At 43.4% G+C, this 18698-nt stretch overlaps 1 protein-coding gene across 3 annotated transcripts in view; it reads left to right on the top strand.

Moving 5' to 3' along the window:
• The window catches only part of adam12a (ADAM metallopeptidase domain 12a), a 166141-nt gene that overhangs the window by 32625 nt on the left and 114818 nt on the right, over window positions 1-18698 (top strand). For all 3 annotated transcript variants that reach the window (XM_072666630.1, XM_072666629.1, XM_072666631.1), the window contains exons 2-3: window positions 308-423; window positions 6613-6686. In XM_072666630.1, the coding sequence (XP_072522731.1) occupies window positions 308-423; window positions 6613-6686 (190 nt within the window). The remainder of the gene's footprint in view (window positions 1-307; window positions 424-6612; window positions 6687-18698) is intronic.

The following is an 18698-nucleotide window of genomic DNA, read 5'->3' as shown; positions in this document are numbered from 1 at the left end:
TTCCATTGCTTTACGGCCCATTTCCGATGTTCAGATTTTCTATTCTAGGCACTTTTGTTGGTTCAGCTCAAATGTGATGTTGCTCTTGTGTACTTTTGGGATAAGTTGGGGAGTTTGGGATGAGGGTAAGGTAGTGATCATCTTCCCTGGACTGTAGGAACAGTTGCTCCAACAAAAGCCTAATACAGGGTGTCCAAATACTTTTGTCCATATAGTGTAGAAGATAGATCTGTGAGTAGATTGTTCGATTGTTCGAAAGGTCACTTAATGATGGAGATTACATTTCTGTTTTGCTTTATTTTTTCAGCAGTGCATCCAACCAGTCAGCTGAGACCATTTAGCAAAGTGGAACCCTATGAGGCTACAGAGCCATGGCTTCTCATTGAAGGACAGAGGAGACCAATCAGCCTCCTAAAAACGATGGTAAGTGCTGATTCTCATTCTGCAACAGCAAAATGCATTTGGACCAGCAGATTCTTTCTTTAATGGCAGCCTGTAAGCCCATCACAATGTGAAGCCCTCCTAAATTGGACAAAAGCACTTGGGCTCTAGCAGCTTCTGCATTATATTGTGAAGCGGGTTTTTGGTGGTTCTTGGATCATATCTGACATATCCAGATCAGTTTATCACCTTATCTAAGCATAAGGTTTTGGGTTTCCTTCCCGATTTTGTCAGAGAGACCATTCATCCATGTACCTGTTTAAAGATCATGAGTTATAAAGGTGGTTTTGGAGGCCATGCCACAAAGGTCCTTCAAATGGTGCTTTTAATGCTGTAGAAGAACCACTTTTGGTTCCACAAAGAAGCATGTTTCTAATATGTCCGGGAGTGAAGAACCTTTTAAAGGTTCTCGAACATCTCCATGACAAACATGGCTCTTCATGGAACCAAATGTGGCTCTTCTGTGGCATCACTTTAAGATTCTGTGAGTGAGAAGAACCAGGTTCTGGAAGGTCCTGTACCAATGTACAGGGTATACTTACACATACATACACACATTTATTACAAACAGGGTTCTTTCTGGAACCGGAAGTGGTTCTTCTATGGCGCCACTCAATATTGTCTACTCTGTCAAGTGGTTCTTAGAGCAATGCCATAGAAGAACCACATTGGGTTCCATAAAGAACCATGTTTGTGTGAATCATGAGATGTGCGAGTGTGAAGAACCTTTTAAAGGGCTCAATAACCATCGCTTAATGTTTTAAAGTTCTTTACCAGCGTAAAAAGGTTCTTCACATATCTATCAAAAACATAGTTCTTTATAGAACCAAATGTGGTTCCTCTGTAGCATTGTTCCAAGATTATGTGAATGAGAAGAATCTTTTAAAGATCCGAAACACCTTTATTTGTATTTTTTGCAGGTTCTGTACCAATGTACAGGTTCTACACATACTTACATGTAGTATGGAACCACTAGTGGTTCTTCTATGGCAAGAGCCTACACTGTTAAAAAGAAAGGAGCTTCAAATGCTTCTTTGAGCAAAGCCATAGAAGAACCACTTTGAGTTCCATAGAGAACCATGTTTGTGTGAACCATAAGATGTGTGAGTGTGAAGAACCTTTAAATTGGGAAGCATTTACACGTTTACATCAAGTAAAGGTTCATTAGACCTTTGAAAGGTTCTTCACACTCACCCATCTCTACTACAAACATGGTTCTTTATAGAACCTAATGTGGTTCCTCTGTAGCATTGTTCCAAGATTCTGTGAGTGAGAAGAACCTTGAAGAACCCTTTAAAGGTCCGAAACACCTTCACTTATTTATTTGGTACAGAACCTGCAACCTGCTCTGAGTGGGTTTGTACAGGTGTTGTTACTGGGGCTTCCCTATCTTTACATCCCACCTTTATCTCACATGGGTCCCATCTAGTGTACAACCCCAATGGGGTCCATGCTTAAGCCGCCCTGGTCCCATCACTGACTCTGGTGGGCGTCCATATGTGGGGCCAATGTTGACTCTTAGGACAACAGATTCTGGTTACCAGTTGGGCTACCCATACAGGCCCCACATGGACCTGGATCTTAGCTACATGCAGCTATTGTTTTTTTTCTGGAACCACAAGTGGTTCTTCTATGGCGTCGCTCAAAGAAGCATTTAAAACACCTTTATTTTTATTTATGAGTGTATGACATCACTTTTAAGACTTTTAAGAGTAGGGGTGAAGCAGATGGGCCTCATAGCTGAGTGGAGGTTCATCTGAACGGGACTGTGTTATGCTCTCTAAGCCACTTGGCGTGTCCTATGTGCAGATTCGCAGTTCCACATGGTTTAGTAAAACCGGGATAGCTTCGTAATTAAAAGCATCATTTCATAATTTAGCTTATCACCGTGTGCCAGTAGATTTTCTGCCCACAATCACATTTTCTGGGGCTTACCAGCTGAACCAGTGAGAGCTGTGCTCCGACAGTGGTGCTAATTCATTTTGAATGGTGTTTAAGCAAATAGAAATAGCACTTCGCCCAGCTATTCAAAACCTTCGGGAGAGAAAGAGGGAGAGCGAGAAAGGAGACTACAGGCTGTTTGACCACATTCTGCCAGGCAAATTGAAAAGGTGGCCTGGAGTTTCAATTCAGGGTCTTTTTGCCTTTTTCTCGTGCAAATGAGAGAGGTATGTGTTTTACCCAGAGAATTGAACTTTGCTTAGACTGCATAAAGCAGAGTTCACTCTCTCAGCTGATGGGGCTTTATGTGAGACGACTAAAAAGAACACTTTAGTGGAAATGCAATTTGTTTCTTACTGTCTTTAATGAAAAACATTTCTAAGCCAATTTAGGGACTAAAGGCTTGTACAGATAAAAGTCTCTGCTGTTGTTCTGTGTATTAGCGAGCTCCACGGGGACCCAGAGGCCGCGGTTGCAGTTAATTATAGTCGTCTTTTGTGCCACAGTAAACATTTTAGCTGTTAGAGATCCGCTGATCTCAGGCATTTATTATTGTATACCTCCCGTGTGTTGTTTTCATAGCAGAATCAATAAAAACCGTTTCACAGGGCAGCTTCACATGTGTACTGCCTTGAGCAATAAGAGCAGAAAGGGAGGCGAGACCACCCAGATCTGTGAGTGGATGTATTTGTGTGACAGCTGACCTGTGGACATGAACAGGGAGTCCTACATTTTAGGAAAGAGTTAATTAAATATTATATTAAATATTTTAATCAGGGCCACCATTAATGACTATTATTATTCTATCAATTATTCTATTTTTTTATTTATTTTTAATTTGACCTAATTTTTCTACCTAATTTGGAAGGCCAATTAACTAATCTCTGTTCACATGAACTCCCCCATCTCTAGGAGGGTGAACACTAGCACTAGTCTCCTCCGACACATGTAAAGCCAGCCACCACCTCTTTTCGAACTGTAGCTCATGCAGTATCACTAGGTAGCCAGCTCGCTCTGAGGAAAGCCAGGCACCCAAGCTCTGATACAACAGCTAACGGACGCCTGTGCTGCCCACATCACACTAGGAGTGATGTAAGGAGGGAGTAGCGTGAACCCACCCCTAAAAGAGAATAAGGCCAATTGTGCTCTTTCAGACTCCGGCTGGAGATGGCAAGCAGCATGACCATGAACCATAGTGGCAGCGCCTTAGTCCGCTGGACCACTCTGAGCCTCCAAATTACTGAAATGAAATATTTCTCAGGTGTATCACCCAGCTCTTATATCAAGGTCTCCAACCTTAATTAGCCTAATTGGCCTGTCCCAACAATCAGCAGCCATGGGCTTCTCTAAGCAGCTGTCTAGGACTCTGAACATTAACACAACTGATGTCCACAAAGCAGGAGACGACTAATGAAGATAGCAGAGCAGGAGGCTGTTGTAGGAGAGTGCTAATGGCCAGTTCTGTTATATTAGTTGATTAAGTGATTAGGGGGGAGAGGGAGGGCCATCATGTCTACCCAAAAAGAGTGAAGCCAACTGTGCACTCTAGGACTCCCGGCCATCCCCCCGGGCACAAATACACCACAACAAAGCAGTTGATTGGTTGGTTCATTACATTGTGCAGTTCTTATCCGATAGTCATGGAAACTACCACAAAATGTCATAGCGCCACCTGCAGTACTGGAGCATTGGCAAGTGACTGCCAAACAATCCCATAGAGAGTGTGTGAGCTTGTAAGCTCGCAAAGCTGGGCTCGACTTTGCGCAACCTTCATGTACTTGGTGTTGCTGAAAGTATGCCAAGGCCTTTAGACGGCTGCACCACTTGGGAGTGCCTTGATGCATTTTTTAATTAACCATTTTTTTAACCTCGCTTTATCCCTTACACTAAACTGGCTGTTTTTGTAGCTTAATTTGCATATATGAGTTTATAGGTTTATAAACTTCAATTCAATTGAAGTTAAAATCATGCAGGCCAGTCTCTTAGGCCTATGAGGAGAAGGAGGCCATACATACTAAACACCCACTGGCAGTCAATTTGTATAAATACCAAATAAATCTGAAGAAATGTTACTTGGCTGATTTCAGTACAGTTCCATTACAGGCATCGTTGATCCAGCAGTGCCGTTTGAATTAGTGGCAAGGTGTGTGCTGCAGCTGTAGTATGTAGCAGTATGATCACTATAGAAGTAAGACAGGGGCGGTTTCTGGCTTGGGTTCTGTTGCCACACAGCTGGTTTAAATCCCAGCAAACAGAAACCCAGCAGAGGTCTGACTGAGAGACGGTGGAGTGGATTAATGTCGGAGAGAAAATTGAAACATAAAGCTAATCCTGTGAGCTAACAGCTCGAGGACAGTAGATGTCAAACACCCCTTCTTACCCCAAACAAAACCTGCCTAATGCAGAAGATACACAGCTCTTCTATCTGTTTCCTATAGCTTATGGGTCTTAATTAGGTACAGTAACTCTGCTGTTAGCACTCAGTCTTTGGCAAATATATAAACAGCTGTCCAATCACCCAGCAGGCTGTATTTGACAAGATTACGTTGTCAGGAAATTGTTTGTTTCCGGTGCTTAGTCATGTAGGCACAGCAGTGTGTTTCCTTAATAAACAACTGAAATCACTGAACGAAAAGAAAGCAGAAGAACCAAACCTGAACAGGTCTTAGTTCTGTGTTTTAGACTCCCGTCCTTTTCAAAAATGCTCTGCAAGGTGGAGGTTTTTGGAAACTCTGAAGCCTAAAGAGCTTAATAACAAAAACATTGACGCCACAACGCATGCATGTTTTTGGCTCAAGTTTGAGTCTCAAATACCTTCTTACTCCCTGTCCAGTGTTGTTATTGGGACCCAGGTGGGCTTCCCAACTGGGCCCTATCTTTACACCCCACCTTAATCTCACATGGGTCCCATCTAGGTCCCATATGCAGTGTACAACCCCAATGGGGTCCATGCTTAAGCCGCCCTGGGCCCATCACTGACACTGGTGGGCGTCCATATGTGGGGCCAGTGTTGAATCCAAGGACAAAGGATTCAAGGACTCGTTCCCAGTTGGGCTACCCATACAGTCCCCACATGGACATCTTAGCTACAGGCTAAGATTTAGGCATATGAATGAAATGGGATTAAGCCTCTTTGTTGATGCCTCTCTTACTGAGGTACTGTCAACCCATACAGGTCTAGCATGCTGATGCAAGCTTTTTCGTCTCTGTGTGGATGGAAATATTTTCAGGGAAATCTCCATTTTTTCAAATATCCAGATACGTCCAGACGGGCCTTAATCACCCACAGTTCGAGCAGTGTTCATTCCAATGATGGACGTTATTCATTAGACAGGCCAGCTCTTTTCAGTCGTACTTGAGACTGAGACTTATTTTATACCACAGGTGCATTTAATTATGCTATCAACCAATCAACCTCTTCGTCTTTAAGAGGCTGTTAACCTGTTATTAATGTAACGAGTTTTATAATTAGCGTATTTGGTTTGCAAATGTTGCTAAAAGTGGAGGAACATCTGTCTAATGAGATGCTTGCATTTCCACTCCACTCACTCTTCTGGTCTTTTGAAAAACGCTGGCTCTAGAAAGAGACAGATATAGTGTACAGTATAAGACAGTGGTCTCCAACCCTGCTCTTGGAGAACTTTACTATATGTCCAGATGTTTGTGGACAGCCCTTCTAATAAATGCATTCACTTACTTTAAGCTGCACCCATTGCTGCTGACACAGTTGTGCAAATCGTAACACACAGCTTGTCTAGCCCCTGTAGGGAAGTCCTGCCAATACTTCAGGAGATATGCATGAACCTGTTGGCACCATGCTGCCTAATGCCAGACGTGGGCTAGAGGGGTGTAAAGCCCCCCAGCATTGAGCTGTGGAGCAGTGGAAGAACTGTGTTCTCTGGAATGATGGATGGTGGAGCTCGCAGGATTGAAGACCACTGGTGAGGTCACACAGTGAGGTCAGAATGTTGGATAATCATCACCCCACCTCATCACAAAAGTATTGGATGCTGGGGGGCTTTATACCCCTCTACTAGCCCTCTACAAGGACTAGACAAACTGTGTGCACATGCAGCTGCACATCTGTGTCAGTAGCAATGGGTGCAACTTAAAGCAGGCAAATGCATTCATTAGAAGGGGTGTCCACAAACATTTGGACATAGTTTATTTGGACGCCTATTATGTATCTCCACTAAAGCAGCCTAGTAAATTCTCTCTCTCTCATTTCAGGGACATCCCGCATCACTGAAGCTTCTGATTGAGGCGGAGGGAGAACAGCTGCTGCTCATTCTGCAGAAAAATGAGTAAGTCTCCTTCCACACACACACTCACTCTCTCTCTCTCTCTCTCTCTCTCTCTCCCCTTCTGTAACTGTAAGAGGAGCTTTTTCTGGCATATAAATTGGTGACAGATGCATGTGTTGCTCGACTCGGTGACCGGGTTTGGGTCAAGCTTGTCCTCCAAAAGATACTACAGAAAAAAAACACCTTCCTCTTCGCACCACCTACACAGACAGCGCTTCACCTTCATTGTCCGCTGTAGTCTTCTGGTACGAAACCTTGTGAAAACAGAAAGTAAGTTTGTGGACACCCCTTCTAATGAATGCATTCAGCTACTTTACAGTGCACCAATTGCTGACACAGATGTGCAAACACACACACACACAGCTTGTCTAGTCCTTGTAGGGAAAGACTTCCAATAGAATAGGACTCTCTGGAGAGGATAAACATGAAGCATGGCTCTGTGTCTAATGCCAGGTGTGGGCTAGAGAGGTGTAAAGCCCCCTAGCATTGAGCTGTGGAGCAGTGGAGCTACTGTTTTCTCTGGAATGATAGATGGTGCTCCATCCAGTATTTTTTTAATGGGATGAGTTGGGGAGTTGAAGATGAGGTGGGGTGGTGATCATCCAACAACCTTACTAAAGCTCTTGATGCTGAATGCATTCCAGTCCTCACAGCAATTTGGGTTGGATCCAAGGTCTTTAAGACCACTGGTGTAGGAATCTAGTACATCCACTCTTAAAAATAAAGGTGCTACATAGGGGTAGAACCCCAAAAGAACCATGTTTGTAAAGGTCAATTTAAAGGTTCTTCACACTCTTTCCACGTTTCTTTTACAAGCATGGTTCCTCGCTGGCAAAGCACCTTTTGTAGCACCTTAATATCCAAGAGTGTAGTACCTGAACCACAATCATATCCTCACAGCAATGCTTCTCCAAAATCTAGTAGAAAGACTTCTTCCCTGGACAGTAGAGACAGTTACTCCAACAAAAGCAGAATCAGCTCTTTTTAATACCCTTGATTTTGGAAGAAACAAGAAAAAAGAGCAGGTGTCCCAATACTTTTGTCCATAGTTTTTTCAGTATACCTGTGCATGTAATTAAACTAGTCGTGTAACAGAGGAGATAGAATCCAGCATCCATTAGTTTGAGATGTCATAACCCAAATTTTTTGAGATGTGTTTTCCATTTTTTAATGCTTACTGCAAATTGAACAGTCCTGAACCCTACCGCAGTCTCTCCACTACGTCCGTCACCTCTACGCCATCTGCCACCCATGTTTGAGCGGGATTTACATAATGGAAGCGGCGCACACTTCAGCGCGAGCTGATAATCTTAGATACTCAAAAGCCTGGTCCTTCTCCCTCATCCCTTTCAGATCACTTGACCTGAAAAAAAAGAGATAGCTGCCTTCATGTCTTGTCTTTGTTCTCTCGCCCGAATCATTATCCTGCACATTTCTGGATGCTGTTGGCCTTGCTCTTCACTCTGGACATGTGTCTTATCTTCTCAGTCAGAGGGTCTTCAGCAAGAGCGACAATGGAATACTTCGCCCATGCTAACATGGCTAATATGGTAAGAGTGTTGGAGGGATGAGGTACGTTAACATCTTGTCCCCTTGGTCTTCGTAATGCTGATAAAACTAAAGAACCAACTGCAAGAAGATGCTTTAATAAACCTCCGGCAAGTCAAATTTGATGTTTCCTGGATCTGTAGAGTCCGCCCTTTCTATTGCCTATTATCCCAAGATCATCCGTGACCCACATCCAGTATGAGTTATGAGGCGATGAAAACGGGTCAAGGTACCCACCTTCTGCCTTCTGCCTCACCAGGCTGTGTTCAGACCGCAGGCAAATCGGATTTGTTTCTGAAATCAGATCTGGGAAGATGACCGTCCACATTTGCGTGTCCAGACGTCACAACCCTATCTACATGGGTTGCTGTGGTAACAGCGTAGATGCTTACGGGCTGCTTTCATATCTGGAAGCAGAAGAGCAGTGGTTTCGAGTGACTCAATCCGAGTGTCTTCCTCTCGTCTGTAATTGGTGCGTCTGTCTAGGATGTCTAAGAAACTGACCAGTGGACACTCAGAAACTCGTCTTCTGCCTCTCGTCATTAATATACTATTTCATTCGTTAGCTCCACTGCTTTAGTGAAGCTAATACTCTGCTTATACTCCGCATTTTAAGCACCAAAACTATTCGTCCACCTGAGTAAAGGTGTGATTTTACAGGAAATTTCAAGAATTTCTCAAATCTGATTTAGGTTTTTTCAGGTTTAGGGTCAGAGTATCTTTAACATAGTGCTAGTCTAGGTCACATGGGGTCTTTACAGAGAGCACTGAGACTGGAAATTAAAAAGTGATCTAAAACATGAGGGTATTATCTTATATGCAAGTGTCTTTAAATACACATTTTAGAAAATATGCAAAAATCAAGAAAATGCCCTTATAAGACGGTTAACCTGGTTTGTAATTCAAGAATGGAATCTAATGAACCAAACTGCAAGAAGATGCTTTAATAAACCTCTGAGGTTTATTAGTGCCGGCAAGTAAAATTTGATGTTTCTCAATGTTTCTATGAATATATTTGCAGTAATACAGTGCAGAAATAGAGTTCCTGGATCTGTAAAGTCCGCCCTTTCCATTGCCTATTGTCGCAAGATCATCCGTGACCCACATCCAGTATGAGTTATGAAAAAAAAACAAGAAGATGCCCTTATAGACTCCAGACGAAAAACCTGGTTTGAAATCCAAGAATGTAGACAGTAAACAGGTGAAGGTCAGACCAGGGACTGGCAGGGAAGTATGCATGAGGAAACTCAAAAGAGTGGTCAGAAAACAAGCCAGGTCAAACAGCCAAAAGGAAAATCCAAAAACCAAAGGCAATGCCAAAAGAGAAAATATGAGGAATATGAACTGTATAATATGAGGAATATGAACTGTATAATATGAGGAATATGAAGCATCTACTAACGCTTAGTAGACTCATACTGCAAAACGTATAGTAATATACGTAAAGTATATCGTCTCTGCCATGCAAAAACCTTGTATCGCCAGTTTTTTTACTTTTTCACACAATGGGAATATGTTTTTTTTAAATTGTCAAATAAAAAAAATGATATATTATGAATGGATTCATAGAAATGTTCCAAAATGACTTGGAATAAATTCTTTAAACATTGACTTCCATTGAAGGTTAAGAAGCTTTATAATTTATTCCAGAGAACAAGATTTTCGATGATGTACAATATAATTAAAGCTCGATTGACAGATACACTATATAGACAAAAGTATTGGGACATCTGCCCATTCATTGTTTCTTCTGAAATCAAGGATATTAAAAATGAGTGTATCCTGCTTTTGTTGAAGTAACTGTCTCTACTGTCCAGGGAAGAAGGCTAGCAGAGGCTTTCTACTAGATTTTGAAGCAGTGCTGTTAGAATTGAATTACAAGAGCATTACTGAGGTTAGGATGTTGGATGATCACCACCACACCTCATCCCTGACTCCCCAACTCGTCCCAGAAGTATTGGACGGAGCACCATCCATCCATCCATCATTCCAGAGAACACAGTTCTTCCACTGCTCCACAGCTCAATGCTGCTGGGGGGCTTTATACCCCTCTAGCCCACGCCTGGCATTAGGCAGCATGGTGATGAAAGGTTCATGTTTATCATGTTTAGATTTACACAGTGAATCTGGTGTCTTACAGCTGGAGTCAAAGTTCTGTCGTCTAGGCCTGTCTTTCCTTATCTTTCCTTCATGAGTCAGCTGGCTTCATCAGTTAGATTTGGACTGGAGTGGTCCAGCTTGGGCCAAGTCTTAAAGTCAGTGGCGATTCTTAAAGGTCTAGAACGGATTAGGTCAGGAGAGTAGCCTCGTACGCTAAACAAGCAGATTCTGATGTTAGGAAGGCTTTGCTGCTGGTCTTGGTGAATATGGTACACGTCTTCATCCTGCAGACAGTGGAGAGGAACAACAGCAGAAGGGTGGATTTGCTTTGGCCTAATGAGGCCGGGTTGGTGCCAGCTCTCGATAGAACCGATTCTAAAAACATCTTAACATCAACGCTGGCAGATTCAAGCCTGAGGCTACGGAAGGAGCAAAACACAACCTAATTACAGAATCTGCTGCACATGAAACCGAACATGGAGTGTGAGGACAGCCGGATGCTTGTGAAGCTCATTTGCTGCGGAGTGTGTAATTTGCTGAGCGGTCAGAGAGACCTCAAGCAAGAGCGTTGAAGGAAAAAAGTGTGGAACTGGGTAATGAGATCAAACCTGGGTCATTATGGGATTCAAGAAGGGGAACGGGAAACTCCCCAGTTTAGTCATGTGAAATTGTTTTTGACAGAGAATAATGAGAACTTGCTGTAATAATTTGACGTGTGTCGTAGTACTCATTAGAGTTAAGGAAGGAAATGACTGCACCCGTCAGTCAGAAGAGTGGAGTAGTACTAAGATGCTGTGGATCCTTTTTTTTTTCCAGCTGACCAGCAAAGCGGGCAGTCATTTAAATCCTCTGCCTGACTAATATTGGAAATATTTTTTTATACCAGTGTAAAAACCTTAAAGAAATTTAAATTCAGTCTTCAGATATTCATTTATAACCTGTACAAACCTTAGGTACAAAGTTGAAGGTGCAGCTAAAGGTAATTTATTTTAAATTCATTAATTATTTTTATTTTTTTTGTTTGTTGAATGTTTTCCCTTATTCTCCCACTTAATTATTGCCATTCGTAGCTCCCGAAGCACTAGCAACGCTCCCGACACTGGCAGGGTAAGGGCTTCTCCTCCGATACATATGCATCCAGCCATCGCCTCTTTTCACACTGCCCCAGTGCAGCATCACAGGGCGGCCAACATGCTCTGAGGAAAGCACCGGGTCCAGGAAAGCACCACGACACTAGCTTACAGATGCCTGTGTTGGCCAACATATCTTAAAAGTGATAACGGTTAGAGAGCACCGTCCACCCACCTGGAGAGGGCACAGGCAATTGTTGTTATTGAGGTGAAAAATGCCTGGCGGCAAATTGGGCTCGTTTAGACCTGGCATTAACATGCGTTTTGTATCTGGATAGTATATGGATCTACTTTAACCTGATTCTGTTGACACTTGTCATTAAAATGCGTCTCAAGTCTGACTAGATGAGATCCGATTTTACTTTCCTCTGTAAAACACACCATCATCACTTCTGTTTTACTTCCTGTTGCTTTACGTCCAGCAGTTTCTCACTAATATTCTCCTCGCCTGGGAGACCGTGAACAGTCTAGAGTAGTTTATGTGGGGGTTCTACAACACGGTGAACCAATAGATAGGTTCCTAATCTGCTATGGCATCCTTCTAAATAGCTTTTCTGGCACCTTATGTTTCTCCTAACAGATTCCTAGATGGTTCTAGGAGACATCTGTAACTGGTGGAGGTTTTCTACACTCTATAAACCCTTAATTGAAAGGTTCCTTATAGAACCAAACACCGTTCTGCCCTGGCACCCTTTCAGACAGACACTTTTTCTCACCCCTAAAAGGTTCTTAAATGGTTCCAGGAGAAATCTCTAATTGGCGGATGTTTCATGAACTGTAAAAGCGTCCACCGACTGTTTAAACTCTGTAATAATGCTCTTATCTACTGGTGAAGAAACGGAAACTTACGAATGTTGCTTGGGTGATCTGGTTGTAATCTGATCACAGTGCATGGTGGTGATGTTCATACCTGGCTTTTCATGCAGACAGGTCAAATCCAAAGTGATCCAATCCAAAAATGCTGCTAACGCCAGGTGTAAACAGGCTCATCTTGACGCTGGGTGATTGGTGTATATACATTGTGGTCTTATCTGATCCGGGGGTTATATCAGATATAAGGAGATGATGGAGATTCTCTGCTCTGGGCTGAAGACTAGACGAAAATGAATGGAATACCCGAAGCTGACGGAGCATTTCTCTGGTTCTGAGTGTGCTGGTTTCTCCAACACCATGGAGCGAAAACCCACAGCTGAGGTGAAAGGGAACTGTCTGAGTGTGTTGGCAGCCAGCCCCACTCAGCCTGATCAAGACCAGTTGTTCAAACACGACTCACCACTGCTGTAAGAGGTGGGAAAAAAGAGCAATTGTCAAATGAAATTATAAAAATTGAAAGCACAGATTTGTTTTTGTACCTCTCCGATTTCAAGCCCACAACAGTTCTGGTAACATAAACACCGTTTTTCCTCCTGCAGTTCAAAACAATGTGGGAGGTGAGGGACGTGACGGCAGTGTGGGTCAAACCGGTTCTCTGCTGTTTCAGATGGACACACTCTGAGATGGAGTTAGCTGTTCTTGTCTTTTCACACCGGCCTGCCAGATCACCCATCCGTAACACAGGCTTCGTTAACACCTCTCAGTGGAGTGTACACCTTCAGGCGCCCTCTTTTGCTGAAGGAGTAAAGTCGAAAGTTCAGGCTTGAATCTGGTGAAACAGAAGGTAAAACGCTAGTAGAACCCCACCAACCACATGGGGTACCACAGCAACTGCATAGCAACCACTAAGCAACTCCTTAAAAACCATCTAGCAACCATATTTAGCACCACAGCAACTACTTGGGATACCGGAGCGATCACCTTGAAACACCATAGGCACCCCTTAGCAACACCCTACTAACAATACAACCACAATCAACACCAGAGGAACCACATGGGGTACTATAGCAACCACCCAGCAACCACCAAGCACCCATCCATTATACTACCTACCGACACTACAGCAATCATTTGGTAAACACCTGAGATACCATAGCAAACACTTATCAACACCAGAGGAACCACATGGGGTACTGTAGCAACCACCAAGCACCCATCCGGTATACTACCTACTGACGCTACAGCAACCATATAGTAAACGCTTGAGAAACTATAGCAACAACTTATCAACACCAGAGGAACCACATGGGGTACTGTAGCAACCATCCAGCAACCACCAAGCACCCATCCGGTATACTACCTACTGACACTACAGCAACCATATAGTAAACACCTGAGATACCATAGCAACCATTTATCAACACCAGAAGAACCACATGGGGTACTGTAGCAACCACCCAGCAACTCCATTGCAACTACCTGGAATTCCATAGCAACCACTTATCAACACCATAAGAACCACATGGGGTACTGTAGCAACAACTTTGCAACTACCTTGAATTCCATAGCAACCACTTATCAATTCCATAGGAACCACATGGGGTACTGTAGCAACCACTTTGCAACATAATTGCAACTACCTGGTATTCCATAGCAACACCATGGCAACCACTAAGAAACATCATAGTAACCACTAAGCACCATCTGGCAAACTACTAACCAACACTACAGCAACAATATAGCAAACACCTGGCATACTATAGCAACCACTTTGCAACACCATAGTAACCGCATAACACCTTAACAACAACTAAGTGACTCCAGGGTATGCTTTTGTTTGTGTTTGATGATTTAGCTGATCTGTCAGCATGGCCAGCCTGACCAAGCTAGACCACCAGTATGACCAAGCTGGTGGACCACCCATGACCTTCATGACCCTCATGCTTGGCGTGGCTAAACTGGTCAACCAAGCCAACCAGTTTGACCAGCCTGAGGGTCAGCTTGGTCGAGCCGTCCATCACAGTCAAACGAAACCTAGAGCTAGAGCGGGTCGAGCTTTACGACCACCCTGACCACCGAAGCCCAGCTGCCAGTAAAAGAGCTGGAGGAGCTTGAGCTGGTTTCTGCAGCAGGGGCGTCTCACGGAAATCCGAAGTGAACTGGCGCGAAGGTTGACTCCGAGGTCATGATGTTTATGGAAAGAGTCTCCTCAGTCCAGTGAGGTCTGTGCTCAGCCACGGCGCTGGTAGTGATGCATCTCTTTAGAATTTCATTAACTGCAGATGTTTTAGCGAGTTCAGTTTGGGGGAAAAAAAAAAAGAAAAGAAAAAAGTGTTCATGCAAAAGCTAAGGGGAAAAAAACAGAAAGGGAGGTGATTCAGGGCCGTTCCCATGGCAACACTGGTCCCTGTTGGGAGAAAGTGTGCACGGTCACAGAGGGGGGAGGAACAGGATAGAGATGGATGGAGAGAGATAGAGATGCAGAGAGGAACAGATGTAGACAGACAGATGAAGACGGGAGGTAGGGACAGGGAGGGGGACAGTGCTTACGTAAGGTCCACCCCCTCGGCCTCGGCGGACGGGGAAGGCATGTTATTATGGAAGTGAAGTGACATCCAGACATGTGTCTGAGTGTGTGTGTGTGTGTATATATATGTGTGGGAGTGGAGGTCTAGCTCACCAGTCCACCTTCTACTGCTGTCAAGCTCAGCATTTTACCTGAGCTACAGGGAGAGAGAGAGAGAGAGAGAGAGCGAGCTCATTACTTCACCTAAAATAGAGCTTATTAGAGCCGCTTTACATGCATAGCATATGTGCTAACAGGCTAGAAACAGTGGATCCACTGTGAAGAGATGTATTAGGTTGATTAGACAAATGTAAATCCAGTCTTTATTGAACTGGAGAAACTTTTACAGCAGGTTTTACCGTGCTGGGTTTTCACAGGACTCGAGTGATAGAGGCTGCCCACACATGAGCTATATAGCCTAGGTTCTTTTTATTGACATTTATAGGAATTGAAACACCCCAGATACAAACCTCAGCTAAAACTGTACATATTGGTCAGTAAATGCCCCTGATCGATTCCGAGACTCCTTTATGCAGAGTATCAGCCCATACCGATCCGATCTTCGTGTATATATAATATAGCTCAGATGAGCTGCTGATTAATGGGTTCAGTAAAATCCATTTATTTTTAGTATCAGTTTCTATAATCAGACATTCTGGACTGAGCGATTTGGTTTAGTCAAGACTTTTTTTTAATAATAAACTTTTATAGTGTTTAATATCTTTATAATCCAGTCTAAGACTCTCCTCCCTGATCAATCAGCTCCCAGAGAAAGCTCGGACAATTGTGCTGTCTCCGACTCCGGCTGCTGATGGCAAAGTGGGATTGCTCAGGTCCCGGGGCCATTGTGGCGGTGCATTAGACTGCTGAGCCACTCAATTAATAGTTCACATGAAAAAATTGGTGGTTCCTTTTTGGTGGTGTGCTTTTATACTTTGCCAAATTTTATTTCTTTAAATTAAAAAAAAATGCAATATTGCTTTGCTCACAGTATCGTAATATATGTAACTGTATCGTAAATGGAAAAATTCTATTGAAATTCATTATAATCTTTATACTCGAACATCTTACTTTCTTTGATATCCTCAAAAATATGCTGGAAATAACCCTAGCACTAACCCCCGAGCTAGTAGATGCAGTGTAAGATGGTTATTAAGCAAAGCTCAGTCATAGCATTGTGTAAGAGTGCATTAATATTTTTAGTCCTTATTATTTATCTTTTTTTTAATCAAAACTGCCACACCGCACAGCTCAGCCCTGGTGCAGCATGCAGCAACCGAAGGAAAGACGAGAGTGTGAGGGAGTAGGTCTGCTGTGAGGGTGAGATACAAGGCAAGAAGTTAAAAGTCAAATGGATGTTAGAGGTCGACTGCTTAGAAGCGTTGCTGGATGTGAAACAGCGACAGATAACATGACTGGGGATCAAACAGGGAACGGGACAGATAAGCTAGTTTGCGTGTCACGCTATAATGCAGACACTGGAATATCACTGGAGCGTGAGCAGAGGTCCCAGAGCCGCTTGAGAAAGAAGATATGTATATCTGGAAAGTGTCTGTGCTTATCTTTGTGGTTGTGAATTGCTGAGGCAGGGAGTTGAGTGTGTTTTTAATCAGGAAGTCTGAATACATTCATCCAGCATCATTAACCTGCTAACAAATAACTAACACAGGCCTTTCTCTCCTGATAAAGTCCTCTCCGCTCCCCACTCCTCCATCCCAGATCTTCTAAAGTAGAGAGAGAGAGAGAGAGAGAGGTGGGGGCAAACACATGGAGCTTCATTAGAGTGAATAGAGTAGCCTTGTAAACTAGGCCTCCTCACTCATCCTTTTAACAGCCTCCTTCAGCCTGTGTTTTTTTCAGGCGGCGCTTTGCTTTTTTCGATTCCAATTATTTCCCAGCTTACAGCGGTAATTAATATGGCAGGCTGGCTGCCCAACATTTCTAATTAATTAGACGGACCTGTTAACACTGAGATCCCTTGGAAAGAAGCTCCCCAACCTCCAGGATGCCGTATGTGTGTGTGTGTGTGTGTGTGTGTGTGTGTGTGTATAAAATGCTGTCCTTCCCCTTGGTGTTTTGGTGCATCTACTCGATGCTCATCTGACACATCCATTCAGTCATTTCTACTTATTCCCCACCGTCTCACTTCTTCTCCTCTCTTAGTTTCTCTTCTCTTCTCTCAGTTTCTCTTTTCTCAGTTTCTCTTTTCTCAGTTTCTCTTCTCTCAGTTTCTCTTCTCTCCGTTTCTCTTCTCTTTTCTAAATTTCTTTTCTTTTCTATCTGTTTCTCTTTTCTCAGTTTCTCTTCTGTTTCTTTTCTCTCAGTTTCTCTTCTCTTTTCTAATTTTCTTTTCTTTTCTCTTTTCTCAGTTTCTCTTTTCTCAGTTTCTCTTTTCTCAGTTTCTCTTCCTTGTTCTTCTCATTTTCTCAGTTTGCTTTTCTACTCTTTTCTCTTCTCTTTGCTTCTCTTCTATTCTCCTTTCCTCTAATTCTCTTTGCTCTCTTTTCTTTTACTCTCTCTCTTCTCTCTCATTGTCTCTTCTCTAATTTTAGATTTTCTCTACTCTTCTCCTCTGTGCCCTTCAACTAGGAGCCTAGCCCTTAAATCTATTCTCCAGATCAACCCTGGAGTCCTCAGAGCCACCTGTTAAACACATCTATCAGCTCCAGCTACAGAACCAGTAGTCCAGGATGAATCCCTCAGAGCTGTGTATCACCTTGACAATGTGCCAGATTTTCTGTGTGGGCCTGGCCGGTGTTAGCTGTTAGCCCCGCAGTATCTGCCTGTGGGTCAATTTGAGCTTTTACAGCCCTGCCTATAGGCCTGAGGCTGGGATTAAGTGTGCTAGCTGTTGTTTCCAGTTGGTTAGGCTAATATGAGTCATTACCATTGTCCTGTCTGACCTGCGGAAGCTTTCTGCCTAAAGATCATGAACTGGACCAGTTCTGCACTAGATGTCTGTGCAATGTTTTATTGGTTACCATTGTGCTATCCATAGACCAGTTCCAGTAGCCTGCTGATTTTTAAAGGGCTAATCCTTCTGTGTCCTGTGGGATGCAATCAAATACAAGAACATTCACATAATATGTTCTGAACAGATACGAATACAGATGTGAATAGGAAGCACACTAATCATTTTCTGTAGGGTCCCAGATTGTCTGCGGCAGAGTCCAAATATTTTAATGTAACTTCCTTTCCTGTCTGCTTTCCTTGGGTCTACCTGATCTGTATCTTATGACCTTGATCTGACTACCTTATGGATCCATACAACTGCCAGATCAGGCAGAATCTCAGAAAACAGGGTCATGGGCGCCCAGGGCTCATTGATGCTCATGGAGGCCCCAGCTCACGACTCACAAGACTTAAAGGATCTGCTGCTTAGATCTTAGTGCAGCCAATGCTTCGATGGGTCGGTGCATCCATATTTTGCAGCTTTAGGGAGATGTACAAAATATCAGACTGGTTTTAATGTTATGGCTGCTAATAGTTATATTCACTTGTGTTGGTTGTTCATGCAAATGCACACACACAGTTTGTCTAGTCCCTGCAGAGAAGTACTGCCAGTAGAACAGAACTCTATGAAGCAGATGACCATGAACCTACTGGCCAGGCGTGGGCTATGGAGGGGTGTAAAGCCCCCCAGCATTGAGCTGTGGAGCAGTGGAAGAACTGTGTCCTCTGAAATGATGGTTGGTGCTCCATCCAGGTAGGGTGGTGATCATCCAGCGTCCTCACAACCTCACTAATGCTCTTTTTGCTGAATGCATTCAAATCCTCACAGCAATGCTCCTCCAAAATCTAGTAGAAAGTCTTCTTTCCTGGACAGTAGAGACAGTTACTCCAACAAAAGCAGGA

Source organism: Salminus brasiliensis, chromosome 22 (genome assembly GCF_030463535.1).
Source record: "Salminus brasiliensis chromosome 22, fSalBra1.hap2, whole genome shotgun sequence".
Taxonomy (NCBI): Eukaryota; Metazoa; Chordata; class Actinopteri; order Characiformes; family Bryconidae; genus Salminus; species Salminus brasiliensis.
The sequence above is the reverse complement of the archived record's forward strand: the minus strand, read 5'-3'. Positions and strand labels throughout refer to the sequence as shown.